This window comes from Jaculus jaculus, chromosome 3, assembly GCF_020740685.1.
Source record: "Jaculus jaculus isolate mJacJac1 chromosome 3, mJacJac1.mat.Y.cur, whole genome shotgun sequence".
In the NCBI taxonomy this organism is placed as follows: domain Eukaryota; kingdom Metazoa; phylum Chordata; class Mammalia; order Rodentia; family Dipodidae; genus Jaculus; species Jaculus jaculus.
Window position 1 is genome coordinate 108,842,269 of NC_059104.1, and position 17,585 is coordinate 108,859,853.

Here is a 17,585-nt window from a genome sequence, read left to right on the forward strand (position 1 = left end):
TATATACAGTCAAACTGTTACTGAGTATAGTTATAAACTGAGAAGTATGGGTAAATTCTTCATTCTACAGTGACACTTTCTTCTGTTTAATGAATTTTGTTGATCACAACTTATTTATTGATTTCACCAGGTACATAACTAGAAAAAACTGCATTTCTATTTTTAAAGATATTTTAATTTATTTATTTGAGAGAGAAAGAGGGAGGGGAAGGAAGGGAGGGAAGAAGGGAGAAAATGGGTGCCCCAGGGCCTTCAGTTGCTGCATAAAAATTCTAGATGTATGTGCCACTTCATGCATCTGGCTTGCCTGAGTCCTGGGGAACATAACCTGTGTCCTTTGTTTGCAGGCAAGTGCCTTAACCACCAAGCCATCTCTCCAGCTCTGCATTTCTACTTTTAAGGAACATGGTATCTTGGCATTAAAATACTTCTCCTAATGAAAGACACCATGTGGTGTTACAGAAAAATCATGGGTAAAGAATAAGGATGCCTGTAGGACTGGCCTGCCCTGTCATTAACTGGACCTACTTTCTTCTTTATAAATTAAATTACTGTGATGATTAATCTCTGGTTGTCAGCTTGACAGAATTTAGAATCACTATGAAAATAAATATCTGGCCATATCTATGAGAGATTTTTTAGATAAGGTTATTTGAGGTGAGAGGACCCAGTCTAATTGTGGGTGGCTGAGTTCCTGGACTGTATAAAAAGAAGAAAGCTACCACAGTGGCCAGCATTCACAGTTCTCTTTACTTCCTCCTTGCTGTATATATAGAGTGTATATACCTGCACTGACTTTCTGGGTATGGTGCATAAGCGATAGAGGATGTCAGCTTTAATTACAAACCAACACATAAGATCATCTCTGATGTTCTATTCATTTCACACTCTAAGATTTTAAATGCTTTATTTATCTAGTTTAATCTCATATAAATTAAAACAATTAAGTCACACTAATGCTATAATCAAACATTTAGATTCTGTTAAATAAAATGAGCCCTGGGGTGATGTATCATGGCACTAAAAAGAGGTCTGTCTGAGAGAACAATAAGAGACGGTGTAAGTTAGTGCAGTGGAGTTATCAGGGGTTTTACTTTCCAAAGAAAATTTCAAAGAATTAAAAAAGAACAGAAAATAAGCCATATTCAATATAAAAGAAGATGAATGGGAGGAGGACAGTGGTGGTCCTATTTCTCTACCTCACAGCAGTATTATTCTCTGTAAAGAAGAAAAGCTGAAGCTAGAAGCTAACAATCTGTATAAAGAAAAGACACAATGATCTAATGATAAAGATGGTATGGTTAACAAATACTATGACCATCCCCCTGCAGTTCAGATGTAGGACAGTGTTTCATCTAGCAAGAACGAGAAGATTACCAATAGATGAAGTGGCCACACTGCGAGTATAAGCCAATCGTTTCTCAAACCAAACAGCTGGGTCCAAGAATTTTTCCATGCAGAAGTAACGAAAGACTGGCTGAAAATTTTGGCAAATATCCATGAAGGTTTCATATTTCTCTTCAAAAGACTTTCTTTGCACTTCCTTAAAATAGAACATTTATAATATTATTTTCTCATAGTGTTCAACTAATTCAGCAAATGTTCACTCTGCTTTTAGATGGGAAATGCCATACACACACACACACACACACACACACACACACACACACACACACATATATTGAATAAAAAGATGTATAAGATATTCTATGCACAAAAAGCTAACAGTCTGGTTATGATAGCAATTATTTGGAAGTATAATCCCTTTAGGATTCTTTGCCATTCATTCTGTCACCCACCTAAACGACTGGGATGCCCTACTCTTCTGTAATCTCATTTGTAATCAGCAATCAAATCTTATCATTTATGCCTCCTTAATATTTCTCATATCTATCCATGATTCTCCATTCCTACTACTGTCTTAGGTTAGAACCCATTCTACACTCCCAATCATCTGCTACTTCAAAAACATAACCCACAACACTCTCAGTTAACTTTCTAAAAAGCATATCTGGTATTACTATATTTCTTAAAGATCTCCTGCCAGCCAGGCATGGTGTCATACACCTTAATCCCAGTACTCGATAGGCAGAGGGAGGAGGATCATCATAAGTTCAAGGTCACCCAGAGCCTACATAGTGAATTCCAGGTCAGATTGGATTAGAGTAAGACCCTACCTCAAACAAAACAAAACAAAACAAAACAAAACAAAAAAATCTCGTAAGTGTAAACTCACTAGCATTTCACCAAGCAATCCTCCTCCATTTCTGGCCAACTATCACTCCAACCTCATCTATCTAGTCCTCCTTAAAACCTAAGCCTGTTATGGTCTTTACTGCTCATATCTCCTTCCTGTTCAAGTAATTCTCTCCATTCCTTCCCACCCTGGGTAGAACCAACCACTTCCTCCACTAAGCCTAAACTTTACCCTCTATGCCCTACATGGATTTTCATTAAATGCATATAGTAGCTGCCACACATTTAAAAAGCATAAATATCAGGAAACTCAAACTTCAGAAAGAAGCCCCCACTGCTCTCTGGAGAAGAGTGGGCTTACACCCCCACAAAAAAAAACCTCTCAAATAACTGTGCATGCCCCTTAAACCCAAGCTACTCACTATTGTTTGGACAATCTGCTTTATTTTACAGATGGCAGAAAAAACGGTAGAGAACCAGGATCCATCTATAAGACAAGAAGATAGCTGTCTCCCCACCATGAGACATGCCACCTCTACCACATCAGCCCAGGAGACACTGCAGAGGAAGTAGTGACATGAATACTACTGGCCACACAACCAGTTCCAGGGCAAAGGTGACAGACACAGTGATCAACCAAAACCTATCAAGCAGAAATCCAGAGGCCACAGAGAACTCATCACTAAATCAAACTGCCAACAGGCCTGCCATGGCTCAGGGAACATTGAGGCAGAGTGTGTGGAAAGAATGTAAGAGCCATAGAGTGGGTAGGTATAGCCTGTGTCATGGTCCACAACCTCCACTATCCCAGAGGGACTGACTGAAGACTTCATGACCCCAAAGTGAATATCACAACCCCACTGAGGAGGGCCTCTAGGAGAACAGGAGTACAGGTGAGGGGATAAAAGATTATAACCTGTTATATATAAAATCAAATAATTTTTTTAAATAGCAGAAAATACAATGAAGAATAAATAAATATTAAAAGAGTTAAAAAGATAAAGTTTAAGTCCTGGATATACTGTTTATTAGGTCACAGGCCACAAGCAAGTTAAATGCTCTAAGCCTGTGTTTTGTTAAAAATTACCTTACCATCTCCACCAAAAAAGGGAAAGAAAGTCAAGTGTGGTAGTGCACTGTAATCCCAGCACTCAGGAGGCTGAGGTAGGAGGATCGCTGAGTTCAAGGTCAGCATGGGACTACAGAGTTGAATTCCAGATCAGCCTGGGCTAGAGTGAAACCTTCCCCTGAAGAAGAAAATGAAAAAGAAAAAGAAAACCTGGGCATGGTAGTGTATGCCTTTAATCCCAGCACTTGGGAGGCAGAGGTAGGAGGATCACTATGAGGCCACCCTGAGACTACATAGTGAATTCCAGGTCAGAGAAGAAGAAGAAGGAAGAAGAAGGAAGAAGGAGGAAGAAGGAGGAGGAAGAAGGAGGAAGAAGAAGGAGGAAGAAGAAGGAGGAAGAAGGAGGAGGAAGGAGGAGGAAGAAGGAGGAGGAAGGAGGAAGAAGAAGAAGAAGGAAGAAGAAGGAAGGAGAAGGAAGGAAGGAGAAGGAAGGAGAAGGAAGGAAGGAGAAGGAAGGAGAAGGAAGGAAAAGGAAGGAAAGAGAAGGAAGGAGAAGGAAGTTAGGAGAAGGAAGGAAGGAGAAGGAGAAGGAGAAGGAGAAGGAAGGAGAAGAAGAAAGAAGGAAGGAGAAGAAGAAAGGAGGAAGGAGAAGAAGAAAGGAGGAAGGAGGAGGAAAGAGAAGGAATGAGGAAGAAGGAGGAAGAAGAAGAAAGAAGGAGGAAGAAGGAAGAAGGAGAGGAGGAGGAGGAGGAGGATGGCAAAAGGGGGGCTTGCTATGCAAGTGTGAGGCACTGATTTTGGATTCCCAGCACTCACATAAAAGTCGGGCATGGTATCAAACAGCTCTAATACCAGCACTGGGGAGACAGAGAAAGGAGAATCCCTGGGGTTTGCTAGCCAACCAACTGGTTGAATTAGCCTAACTGATGAACTCCAGGTTCAGTGAGAGACTCTACCTTAATAAACAAAGGGCTGGAGAGATGGCTTAGCACTTAGGGCAGTTGCCTACAAAGCCTAATGACACAGCTTCGATTCCCCATTACCCATGTAAAGTCAGATGCACAAAGTGGCACATATATTCTGAGTTCATTTGCAATGACTAGAGGCCCTGGCATGCCCATTCTCTCTCTCTTTCTCAACCTCTCTCTGATTGAAAACAAATATATTTTTTAAAACTTTAAGAAAAAAAACAACAAAGTGAAGAACAACTGAAGAATACACTCAATATCAACCCCTGGCTTCCACATGCAAGTGCACAAACACATGCCCCTCTATGTATATGAATGCACATATACACCATACATACATGCCAAGAAAAGGGGGAAAAAAAAGAATTACCTTCCCAAACATGAAGCAATCTAGTATAAATTGAACAATGTTTAAATAAATTTCTCACATGACAGGATTGGTACTTTGTAGTTTAAAAACCTCCTGGTTTCACTCACATATATATTCATCCTAGTACGCCTATGTCTTTTTTTCTTAACATCTTTAACAAATATCTCCTAAAATTAAGCAGTTTATATTTTAATATGTGGTAGTTGTCAGATATTAATATGTTCTTATATGATCTCTCAATAACTTTTACTTTTGAGTGCAACTCACCATCATTTTCTTTTGGCACTGATAGGCACTGAAATCCTTTGGCCTGTATCTCTTATGAGCACCCTCTTCATTGTTAACAAGGAATTCACCAATAGGGACAGTTCCTGTGCACCACTCAAGAACACCACTACGCTGAGAGAGAGGAACCACCTGTAGTTAAATTAAACACCTGTTGATTATGGATGGGCATTAAAGAATAGTTAATGATCATTTACTCACTGATCACACACCCATTAGCCACTGCAAAATATTTTTTTCAGTTTCTACTAATACTTTTCTGTCTATAGGAGACAAAATAACAAGAAATAAAATTAGTCTCAAAAAACATGATTTTCCTAGTCTCCTGCTTAGACTTATGAGAGCCCACCCAGCCCTGAATGCCCATAATTCTCCAAGAGATCACTCCTGTTAATTTCACCCATTATCTAACAATGACCCACACTTAATGTGTTCCCTTTAGAAAAGAAATGAACTATGCTTTCCATATACAATTTGTTTTCTGAGACCAGTGTCAATGTAGCCCAGGACAGACTTGAAGATGCAATCTTCTTGCCTTAGCCTCCTGAGCAGTTGGGATTGCATGTGTGTATTCCTGTGCCTCACTACTTTAGCTCCTATTATCTTTTTATTTTACATATTTTATTTATTTATGAGAGAGAATACAAATATGGCACACCAAGACCTCAGCCACTGATAACAAACTCCAGACACATGCACCACCTTGTGTAGCTGGCTTATGTGGGTTCTGGAGAATCAAACCTGAGTCCTTAGGCTTCTTAGAAAAGCACCTTAATTGCTAATCCATCTCTCCAACCCTAGCTTCTATCATCTTTGTTTTTTTAATTAACATTTTATTTATTTATTTGACAGAGAAAGAGGGAGACAGAGAGACAGAATGGGCACATGCCAGGGCCTCCAGCACTGCAAATGAACTCCAGATCCGTGTACCGCCTTGTGCATCTGGCTAACGTGGGTCCTGGGGAATTGAACCTGGGTCCTTTGGCTTTGCAGGCAAATGCCTTAACTGCTAAGCCATCCTCCAGCCCTCTTCTATTATCTTAATTAAAACTTAGAAGAACTTCATCCAAGAAAATGCCACCTTAGTTATTCAAACTGCATGTATTTATGTTTTACAGTATTATTAGTTTCACTAAGAGAAAATACATTCTTAAACATAAAATGAGTGATTTTACTGAGATAGTTTTTTAATTATGGCAATTACGAACATATATAAATATACAAATATAATAAGCAAATACTCTTGTATAGTAAATGGCTTTATCAAATCTAAGATATATCGTATTTGCAAGGAATGAGATAATTTTTTTTGCATCCCTTTTTGCTCTCAGGCCCCTCCCTACCATCAAGATGACTGCTAACTGGTTTACTATGGTCACATATTTTTTCTTTCACAGCTATCTGTGCATAAATGGCTACATGTTTTAAATAAAGATGAATGCATGTTTCTGCAATTTGTTTCTTACTCAACACTTTTTTATTTTGGGTGTGTTAGTATATTTATCTAGAAGTCATTCATTGTCACCACTATTTGCTGTTAGATATCTGTCTAGTTTATCCAGGTGGTAGTTAGACAAATATTTATTATATAATTATTATATATACAATTATATACTTTTTACATTTCCCTGAAGTACTGCAAATAGTCTACTGGTGAGTATATACAGCTAGGAATTAAATAGCTGGGTCAGCAGGACTGTTTTATCTTGTACATAACCAGATATTGCTAAATAAAAGCCAGCGCTCCCATTAATATACTCACCATAAATTGTTCCTCCACTTTTCTAATACATCAAACTTTTATATTTTGTCAATTAAAGAATGCAAGGTTTTTCTTGGATTTTTTTTTTCTTCAGTATCAGGGATCAAATCTGGGGCATTGTGCATGTTAAGTGAATGCTGTACCCCTGAGCTACATTCTCTGCCGGCACTGTAGTTTGAATGTGTATTGCTAGATGACTAGTAAAGGTAAGTATCACTTGATAGGGGGATTGGCTGCTCAATGTTTTCTTCTTGTGAAACACCTGTTATGTTCTTTCCTATTTTCAGTTCTTTATATAGTCCATGCATAAACCCCTTGTTAATATCACAAATCTTTGTTATATTATTCATTTGCTCAGTTCATGTTATCTTGAAGTCTATATATTTTCTTAATATTCTCAAATATGTTGAACTGTTTTATGTTTTGTTTCCTAAGGCCTTTAGTTTCTTACCATTATTTGTGGAGTGTCTATTATATGTACATAAAGTGCTAATAGTAAAATGGCAAACCAGATATATGAGGAATATGCCTTGATAAAGGCTACCCTGAGCTCCCTGACACTATCTCAAGAATAAATAAATAAATAAATAAATAAATAAATAAATACCCTCTATGTGATTATGATGGCTGATATAGTTTGTGCACTACTAATCAAGGCTTTATCAAAAAAGTAAATACAGAGGTAGGAGGATTGCCATAAGTTCAAGGCTACCCTGAGATGACAGAGTTAATTCCAGGTCAGCCTGGACCAGAGTGAGACCCTACCTTGAAAAAAAAAAAAAAAACCAAAAAAGTAAATAAATGAAACAGCATTCACACAAACAAAACTGGATGAAGGATATAACTCAGTAACTCAGCTGATAAAGTACTTGCCTACTGTGCATAAAGCCCTGGGCTTAATCCTCAGCACCACATAAAACTGGAAGTGATGGTACATACTTGTAATTGGAAGTGGAGGAAGGAGGATCAGAAGTTCAAGACCAGCCTGGGATACTGAAATCCTGCCTCTAAAACCAATCCAAACCAAACCAAACAAAAAAAGTACCAATGGAAAACATTATTAGTTAACGTGTCATAAAGTTTTGTGTCACAAACTTCAAAAGCTATGAAAACAGTGCTTTCCTTAACATACAGTATGCCTTCCTTCCCCCAGGACAACCTGATTAGTTTTATAACTTATTCATGAAAGCAGTTCTAAGAACTATAAAACTAAATTCTGCTTTTAACTTTAACAGTCTGACTCAATCAGAATTTCTAAAAGTAGACATAAATTCATTTTCCCACACATCACTATTTAGAGTTTAATATAGATTTTTTATAATAAAAGTTCACTGTGTAAAGTAATAAATATCTAAACTGTCCAATGTAAAATACCATTTGTATTTGGAGATAATTTTTTAGTTTATTCAGAATTTCTTTAAATTTTAATATTTATTGAAGTTTTATACATGTATACCTGAAAATGTTTTATGGTTTATTCAGTTTTATTAACTTATCCATTTTTTCCTCTTCTAGTCTGGAGACTGAATCCAGGGCCACATACATGCCAAGAAACATTTAGCATTAAGTTATGTTCCAGCCTGTCCTATATGCTGTTATTCCTTAAACGATTTCATTACTAAAGCTTTAGCATTTGTTTTACTATAAGTGGAAAAGCTCACTTGTACTCATTACTTTTTCCAAAACCATTTCAGTTACTCTCATATATGTATTTTTTCAAAATAAACCTTTAAGTCATTGTCTACATTATAAAAATTTTTATTGTCTGTATAATATTTTGAAACAAGTGGCCAACTTTCAATGTCTTCCCATGTAAGAAAAATACTAGTTTTTCATTATACTTTAATATAATTTTTTTCATATAGTTCTCAATTTTTCTTGTAATGCTGCTCCTAAGCAGCTTATTCATATTATTATATGTTGTAAAACAGCTATTCCCATTATATATGTTTACTTATTTATTTAAAGTTTATTATTTATTTATTTGAGAGAGAGAAAGAGGCATATAGAGAGAGGGAGAGAAAATGGGCACATGAGGGCCTCTAGCCACTGCAAATGAACTCCAGACACATATGCCACCTTGTGCATCTGGCTTTATGTGGGTACTAGGGAATCAAAACTTGGTCCTTTGGCTTTGCTGACAAGTGCTTTAACTGCTAAGCCATTTCTCTGCCCCTCCCCACCATTATATTTTTAAGTTAGTATCAATGATTAGGATAGCTCCAGGTTAAATATTTAAGTAGGAAAAAATACTTGTAGCATGTATCATTTTGAATAGATTAAGAAACAGAGAAAGAGGATGGCTTAGCGGTTAAGGTGCTTGCGTGCAAAGCCAGAGGAGCCAAGTTTGATTCCCCAGGACCCACGTAAGCCAGATGCACAAGGTAGTACATGTGTCTGGAGTTCGTTGCCAGTGGCTGGAAGCCCTAATGCACCTATTCTCTCTATATATCTGCCTCTTTTTCTTTCTCTCTCAAATAAATAAATAAAAGTTTTAAAAATTAAAAAAAAAAAACAGAAAGAATGTTTCTCTACTGGAGAGTGAATAGTTTGTATTTTTAATCTGTATATATCCTCCTAGGAACAGGAAAGAAAAATAAGCAAATATAAGTCCAATTATAGCAATGACTAAAGACAGAAGGGGGCAAAAATAAGCACAAAAATTAAAAGCAGAAATAATAAACCTTCAGAATACATGTCTTTCAAAATGAGAAGTTATGATTTCTTAGACAAGCTAAATGAATAATTCATATAAGCCAAGATTAGCTAACAGAGTAACATGGCTTGCATACTATCTTCTCAAGTGAACTGCTAGAAGAAATCTAAGTGGGTATTACCTTACTGATGATAATCTGGCAAGACCTACCAAATTACAGCTACATGACTCCTTTAACATTCCAACCTTTGGAAATCTTTCTGATAGATTCAATTTCTAATGTATGAAATTTACATGTCCAGTGTAAATTCACTGCATAGTATCACTGCTTCTAGCAGCACAAGCCAGGAAGCAAGCCAAATGCCCACAAATAAGAATTTGTAAATTAAACTATGTACATATAAAGAATAGAGCTGTTAAAAGTGAGAACTCTACAAAATAGTATTTACTATAAAAAGTGGAAAAGTATTTCATTTGACTATCGAAACTACCTACCTGAAACTAACATTAAGGAATACTTATTTAAATAATTTAAACTTTTTAAAAACATTTTATTTATTTATTTGAGAGAGAGAAATAGGGAGAGGGGGAGAGAGAGAGAATGGGCACAGCAGGGCCTCCAGCCACTGCAAATCAACTCCAGATGCGTGTGTCCCCTTGTACTTACATGGCTTACATGGGTCCTGAGAAACTGAACCTGGGTCTTTTGGCTTTGCAGGCAAGCACTTTAACTACTAAGCCCTATTTTTAAACTTTTTATTGACAACTTCCATACATATAGACAATATGCTATAATCAAAGTCCCTTCCCACCACTCCACTGAATCCCTTCTTTTTTCCAGTTAGTTTCTCTTCTATTTTGATGCCATCTTTTTTTTTTAATTCAAGTAAAAAAGAAAAACAGAAATAATAACTAACTAGAAGCTGTAAATCTATGACCTTTGAAGCAAATCCAGTATCAATCTGTTTCTGTATAGCCTGTAGCTAATAATCGCTGTCCCAGTTTAAAGAGCCATAAAGCAATAAATTAAAAAATTAAAAAAGAGCCAGGTGTGGTGGTGCACACCTTTAATCCCAGCACTCGGGAGGCAGAGGTAGGAGGATCGCCATGGGTTCGAGGCCACTCTGAGACTCCATAGTAAATTCCAGGTCAGCCTGGGCTAGAGTGAGACCTTACCTCAAAAAACCAAAAAGAAAAATAATAATAATAATAGGTAACTGAGACTTCTATGGCTCCCAAAGCCTAAAATATTTAAAATTTGCTCTTTCACAGAAAAAATTTGCTGATTCTTGGTCCACATACTACATCTTTTCCTGGTGAAGAAGCAAAATACAAACCTTGTAAGTGCAGATAATCAGTTTCCTCTTCCTAGTTTCAGTGTTCTTGTGCAGTAACATGTTACACATCTGGAAAACCTGCTGCATGACAGCATCTTGTCTCAGGTCATCACGGCCCTTCAGGGTAATCCAACACACAGTTCATTTTATGACAAGCATGTGCAGTCAATATGGTCAAGAGGCATGCAGAATCAATCTGGTCTCTTGTACTCCTCTAACCACCTCTTGAGTAATTAATACTCACTGCCATTCTTTCATTTAGACCTAGGTCTAACATGAGTAGGCAGACTAATAGCAAAAAAATAATAAAATAAAAAAATTAAAACATATATGGCATTTGTTTAGAGGAATACCACACATTTTGTAACCCTCTTCATACAATGGCCAGATTCCTATTGGGTGTGTTATAAACAGAGGACCCATCCTTCAGGCCTTCTGCTCTGAGCACACCCCATGAAGTTGTTTTACTCCAGCTGCTTTTGTAATTAGACAATGCAACACCCCCACCTGAGGCACAATGCAAAACACTTGAGTAAAGCAGTATTTTATACCTCTACTATTCTCTACAGAGGCTCAAAGAGCACCTAAGCAAACAAAAAGCAGGTAAGATGTCCCCTTCTGGTAAAATAGCAGCTGAAAACAGTATCACACTCAACAGACTGAGGCAAAAACCTTCACTCTGTTATAATCGTAAACATAACCACCAGAAGATCATTTTTTCACCATAAGCAATAAGCAAGTTCATAATGTCTGTACAATGTCTTTTATCAACTACTGTAATGGTGGTTTGTTGGGCCTGGTTGTACATGTCTGTAATCCCAGCCTCTTAGGCAGTAGGACAAGTTCAAAGCCAGCCTGGTCAATTTATTGAGAACGTATTTCAAAGCAAAAACTCAAAAAAGAGCTGGAGATGTAGTTCAGCATGTGTTTAACATGAATAAACCCTGAATTTAATCCACAGTAGTAGAAGAAAAAAAAAAAAGAGATAGTTTTTCAGAGGAAGATAATAAATGAGAAGGGTATTTTGGTTCTAAAAGCCAGTACATTTCTAGTCTTTTTAAAATTTTTATTTTATGTGTGTATGTGTGTGTGTGGTATGTGTTTTTAGGGGTGTGCCAGAACTTCTTGCAGCTACAAACACACACCAGATGCTTATTCTACTTTTGCATCTGACTTCCACAGGCAATTGAACTGGGGCCAGCAGGCTTTGCAGGTAAGTGCCTTTAATCACTTAGCCATCTACCTAACAGCAGTTTTCCCTATATGTAATTATTCAGAATAAAGATAGATATACAAATAAAACAAGAAGAAAGCATCAAATGAGCTTTTTTTGACTTTGACTCTAAGAATGATACCAGAAAAGGAAAGGCTTACCTTGACAAGCTGTCTCCTTTCCTTGCCATCAGAACCTATACAATCTATTATTTTTGGTAAATTTACACCTCCTGCTAGACGAAATTCTTTCTTAAATGACTGTATAGTCACCATATTTCCATATTCTCCAGTGGGATCCACCTAATAAATTATGATGAATATTTATAATAGGTCAGATATACTACTTGAATTTAAAAGCAAACAATTACACATGAAAATTTAAATATTAAGCAGAAAAATGAGTGAAAATGTGCTTCTGGGTAAGAGCAAGAACTTTAATTTACTTTGATGAAAGAAAGAATATGTGATATTGCAAGAGGTTTTAAAAATTACACGCAAATGACATAATGTTCTTCCCTAAATATTTCTTTTTTTTTAATTTTTTTTGTTTTTTTTTTCATTTATTATTTACTAATTTGAGAGCAACAGACAGTGAGAGAAAGAGGCAGATAGAGAGAGAGAGAAAGGGAGGGAGAGGGAATGGGCGCGTCAGGGCTTCCAGCCACTGCAAACGAACTCCAGATGCGTGCACCCCCTTGTGCATCTGGCTAATGTGGGTCCTAGGGAATCTAGCCTTGAACCAGGGTCCTTAGACTTCACAGGCAAGCGCTTAACCACTAAGCCATCTCTCCTGCCCCTTCCCTAAATATCTTAATAAAGTAAAGTCATGTTAAGTCAGGCATGGTGGCGCACACCTTTAATCCTGGCACTTGGGAGGCAGAGGTAGGAAAAGCACTGTGAGTTCAAGGCCAGCCTGAGACTACATAGTGAATTCCAGGTAAGCCCGGCTAGAGCGAAACTCTACATCGAAAAACCAAAGAAGTAAGGCATGTTAAGTTAATTAGAATATTATGGCTGAAAAACAACTGAAAAATTACTGCCCTGCCACTGTCACTTATGTATGTTAAATCATCTGAGAAAGGACTTAACTTACAAATATGTAAGGTAAGCCGGTGTGTTGGTACACACCTTTAATTCCAGCACTCGGGAGGCAGAGGTAGGAGGACTGCCATGAGTTCAAGGCCACCCTGAAACTACACAGTGAATTCCAGGTCAGCCTGGACAAAAGTGAGACTCCACCTCAAAAAAACAAAAATAAATAAATAAATAAATAAGTAAAAAGTAAGGTAAACTATGAAAATGGTGAAGAGGAAACATTCAACTAAGTAACACAGCTGATAATAGTTAATATACATGCAAACTGAGGAGATTTACAATATACTTATCAACAATCATTTTCTAAAATAATAATCTATATTATTACATATATTCTTGCCCATATGTTATTGCAAACAATAAAATATCATTGTGACATTGCTAAATCTAACAGGTACATAGTCAACTTCATACTATAACACATACTGTTTTTTTTTTAAATTATTTATTTATTTATTTGAGAGCGATAGACACAGAGAGAAAGACAGACAGAGGGAGAGAGAGAGAAGGGGTGCGCCAGGGCTTCCAGCCTCTGCAAACGAACTCCAGACGTGTGCGCCCCCTTGTGCATCTGGCTAACGTGGGACCTGGGGAACCGAGCCTTGAACCGGGGTCCTTAGGCTTCACAGGCAAGCGCTTAACCGCTAAGCCATCTCTCCATCCCAATACATACTGTTTTAATAATGTAATATAACACAGCCAGTACATTCAACCACATATAAAATTATTAAAAGCACAATAAACAAACAAGAGGGGTGTAGTGTTACACACCTATAATCCCAAGCATCTGAGGCAGAGTGCTTAGCTAGCATGGGCAAGACCCTATGTTCAATCCCTATGCCACAAAAAATAAACAAATGAAACAATTGGGAACTCTCTTGCTAATTCAGGAACCTTAGCATAAGCACATAGAAATTTCCTTCTGGCCAATGAAGTAACAAGTCTCTGGACCTTTGTAAGGAAATGGGAGGTACAAGCTGAAGGTGAAGAAAAAGAAAGAAGGAGATGACACTGAGCATTTTAACACTTAGGTAAAAGAAATCTAATACAGAAAACTTCTAGGTTTAAACAAGTAAAATAGCCAATATTTAGTCCATCTTAAATATAAAAAAGGTTTGTATATGATCCAATCTCATATGTAATTTAGCTTAATTAAAAATCAAAAAAGAATGGTACCTTAATTTCCATAGTAGGAACAACAACATCTTCTAAATTTTTGAGTTTGGTGATTGGCTGATCTGGTGGAATACTGATGCCTTCTATATTCAAAAACAGAGAGATTTTAGTAACAGCTGCAAACTGTTGACCACCAATGGTCAAGCAGGAGTAGAAACTATAATTTTCAAACACATACTTCTCTGAGTCCTCCACTGCGTGGCATCTAAGTTTGCCAATATAATATAAGCATCACATAGCGCCTCAACATTCTTGACCATCTTAGATCTCTTATTTCTGATAGTATGTATTATTCTGTTTGCAGCCTCTGTTCGATCCTATCAACAAAAATCCAACAAAAAATGTAACAAATATAACACAAGAACTACTGAACCTTTAAATTTTTCAGTTATAAAAGAGAATTTATGTACAGATCTAGACAATATGACTATTCTTCTTCAGATACTAACAAATCAAATATGTTATAATTGAACTATGTGAAAAGCATAATAACCTCAAGTATTAATGAGTTAAGTGCTTTTCAAAAATCAATGTTTGCCTAGGGAGATAGCTGTTAGTAAAGTGCTTGCCTTGCAAGAATGGGGACCTGGGCTGGAGAGATGGCTTAGCGGTTAACTGCTTGCCTGTGAAGCCTAAGGACCCCAGTTCGAGGCTCGATTCCTCAGGTCCCACATTAGCCAGATGCACAAGGGGGCGCACGCATCTGGCGTTCATTTGCAGAGGCTGGAAGCCCTGGCACGCCCATTCTTTCTCCCTCTATCTGTCTTTCTCTCTGTGTCTGTCGCTCTCAAATAAATAAATAAATAAATAAATAAATAAATTTTAAAAAAAGAACGGGGGAAAAAAAAAAAAAGAACGGGGACCTAATGTCTCACCCGGACAGGGGCTAAAGAGATGGCTCAGCAGTTAGGGCACTTACCTATAAAGCATAATGACCTGGGTTTAATTCTCACTACCCACATAAAGCCAGATGCTCAAGGTGGCGCATCCATCTAGAGTTTGCAGTGGCTACAGGCCCTGACACACACATTCCATTTACTCTTTTTCACTGTTTGCAAATAAATTAAAAAAAAATTTTTTTTAAGAAAACATGGACAGGGCTGGAGAGATGGCTTAGTACTTAAGGCAGTTGCCTGTGAAGCCTAAGGACCCAGGTTCAATTTTCTAATACCCATGTATGCCAGATATACAAGGTGGTGCATGCTTCTAGACTGTTTCCAGTGGCTAGAGGCCCTGGCATGCCCATTCACTCTGTCTCTAACTGCCTCTTTCTTTCTCTCAAATAAATAAAATAAACAAAAAGAACATGGACAGACTCAAGACTGTCCTCTGGCCTTCACATGCATATATAAGCACTTGTACCCACATGTGCACTCCCACATGTGTGCGCGCGCGTGCACACACACACACACACACACACACACACACACACGTTTTTCCTTTGCCCACTGCTAGGAGAAAAGAATATTACAAGTATTTATGCTCTGAGAAATCGTGAACTCATTTTCAGTAGCATAACAACAAAAACTTTAGAAAGTAAACACTATCAAGAAACACATATTCTTTAAAACCCCTCACACTTAAATAAAGAATATTCTGGGAAAGAATGAGTATCACAACTCAAAAAGGGATTTGCATTTAAGCCAAATACCTCATCAAGTTGAGAGTTTTCTTTAGGTGCACTTTTGTTTATTTTACTCCTTCTTGCTGCCTCTGGTCTGGTCAAAAATTCATCTTTGTTTGCATTTGCTAAGGCCAATATAATAAATAAAGTATGGTGGGGGTGATCCATGGAAATCCTAGAGATTAGCTGTGAGAAAATTGACAAGGATTAGTTTCGCATAAATGAAAAATAAATCCAGTTTTCATTTTGCTTCAAATCAAAATCCAAGTTATTGTCTATACTATCTAGTGGGTAGAGAAGAGCACAAGTATATCAATGTGAGAGAATGAGCACAGAGGTACCTCAGGAATATGAGAAATTAATTTATGTGAAATAAAAGAAAGCAAAATTTTGTATTCCCATTTCCCATTGTCTTTTAATAGTTGTACTCTAAACGAAAGTAAATTATTAGATTTTGATTTTCAAGTCTACTTACATTATTGAGGACTTCATGAAATCCTAAGCCTCCCATCATTTTGGTCCCCATTCTAGCAGCCAATTGGTACATAAGAGGCAAGAATTTATATGATGAAATCTTCATTCCAGTTCTCTACCATTTAAAAAAACAAAAGTTTAAGAAACATACTACAATATGACCCAGCTATAGCACTCCTAGGCATATATCCTAAGGACTCATCTCATTTCCTTAGAAGTACGTGCTCAACCATGTTTATTGCTGCTCAATTTATAATAGCTGGGAAATGGAACCAGCCTAGATGTCCCTCAACAGATGAGTGGATAATGAAGATGTGGCACATTTATACAATGGAGTTCTACTCAGCGGTAAAGAAAAATGAAGTTATGAAATTTGCAGAAAAATGGATGGACCTGGAAAGTATTATACTAAGTGAGGTAACCCAGGCCCAGAAAGCCAAGCGCCACATGTTCTCTCTCATATGTGGATCCTAGCTACAGATGATTGGGCTTCTGCGTGAGAATGAAAATACTTAGTAGCAGAGGCCAATAAGTTAAAAAGGAGACATAAAGGGTAGAGAAAGGAAGGGAAGAGGATACTTAATAGGTTGATATTGTACATATGTAATTACAATGATTGTAATGGGGAGGTAATATGATGGAGAATGGAATTTCAAATGGGAAAGTGTGGGGGTGGGGAGGGAGGGAATTACCATGGGATATATTTTATAATCATGGAAAATGTTAATAAAAATTTAAAAAATAAAAATTAAAAAAAACATACTACAAATGTCCTTATATTTAAGAAGCTGATCATCCTAAGATAATGTTCTCCTACAAGTAAAATCTAGTTTATAAAACTTCATTATCAATTGTCTTTTGTCTTATGAAAGCCTTTCTAATGGGAGTACTAAATTGATTCAATGATAAACAAAAATGCTTTGGCCTAAGTTAAGTTGTATTCATGGATTGAATGCTCATTATTGTTTACATCCCAATGACTTCAAAAGTAACAAAGTTTAATGTATACTCTAGGATAGACTGATTTTAACTATCACCACTCTTAGCAGTTTTTTCATTCAGGAGATTTATTTTCCCTTTAACCACCAAACTAACCAATCATGCATATTTTGTTAAAATATCCTTCATCCTAAGTGCTAAGATATTTTAGAAAAAACTTACAATGTACTTCTGTCTTGATATTTTAAGTATCTTTCAAAATTTATAAAATTATTATTTTTTTTTTTTGAGGCAAGCCCAAGAGACTGAGGTAGGGTCTCACTCTAGCCCAGGCTGACCTGGAATTCACTATGGAGTCTCACGGTGGCCTTGAATTCACAGCAATCCTCCTACCTTTGCCTCTCAAGTACTGGGATTAA

The 17,585-nt window shown here is 37.0% G+C and overlaps 1 protein-coding gene and 1 non-coding gene across 5 annotated transcripts in view; both read right to left on the reverse strand.

The window, feature by feature from the left end:
* Atm (ATM serine/threonine kinase) overlaps positions 1 to 17,585 on the reverse strand; it is a 157,982-nt gene that overhangs the window by 20,062 nt on the left and 120,335 nt on the right. For 3 of the 4 annotated variants that reach the window (XM_004652950.2, XM_045145279.1, XM_045145282.1), the window contains 8 exons: positions 16,229 to 16,342; positions 15,781 to 15,939; positions 14,308 to 14,446; positions 14,130 to 14,212; positions 12,018 to 12,158; positions 10,644 to 10,760; positions 4,871 to 5,020; positions 1,378 to 1,543 (listed from right to left, as the gene is read on the reverse strand). In XM_004652950.2, coding sequence (XP_004653007.2) covers positions 1,378 to 1,543; positions 4,871 to 5,020; positions 10,644 to 10,760; positions 12,018 to 12,158; positions 14,130 to 14,212; positions 14,308 to 14,446; positions 15,781 to 15,939; positions 16,229 to 16,342 — 1,069 coding nt within the window. The remainder of the gene's footprint in view (positions 1 to 1,377; positions 1,544 to 4,870; positions 5,021 to 10,643; positions 10,761 to 12,017; positions 12,159 to 14,129; positions 14,213 to 14,307; positions 14,447 to 15,780; positions 15,940 to 16,228; positions 16,343 to 17,585) is intronic. The other variant, XM_045145281.1, reaches the window with a different exon arrangement.
* Positions 10,968 to 11,096, reverse strand: LOC123459981. The gene has a single exon (XR_006636707.1). It is a non-coding gene; the product is annotated as a small nucleolar RNA SNORA11 (small nucleolar RNA).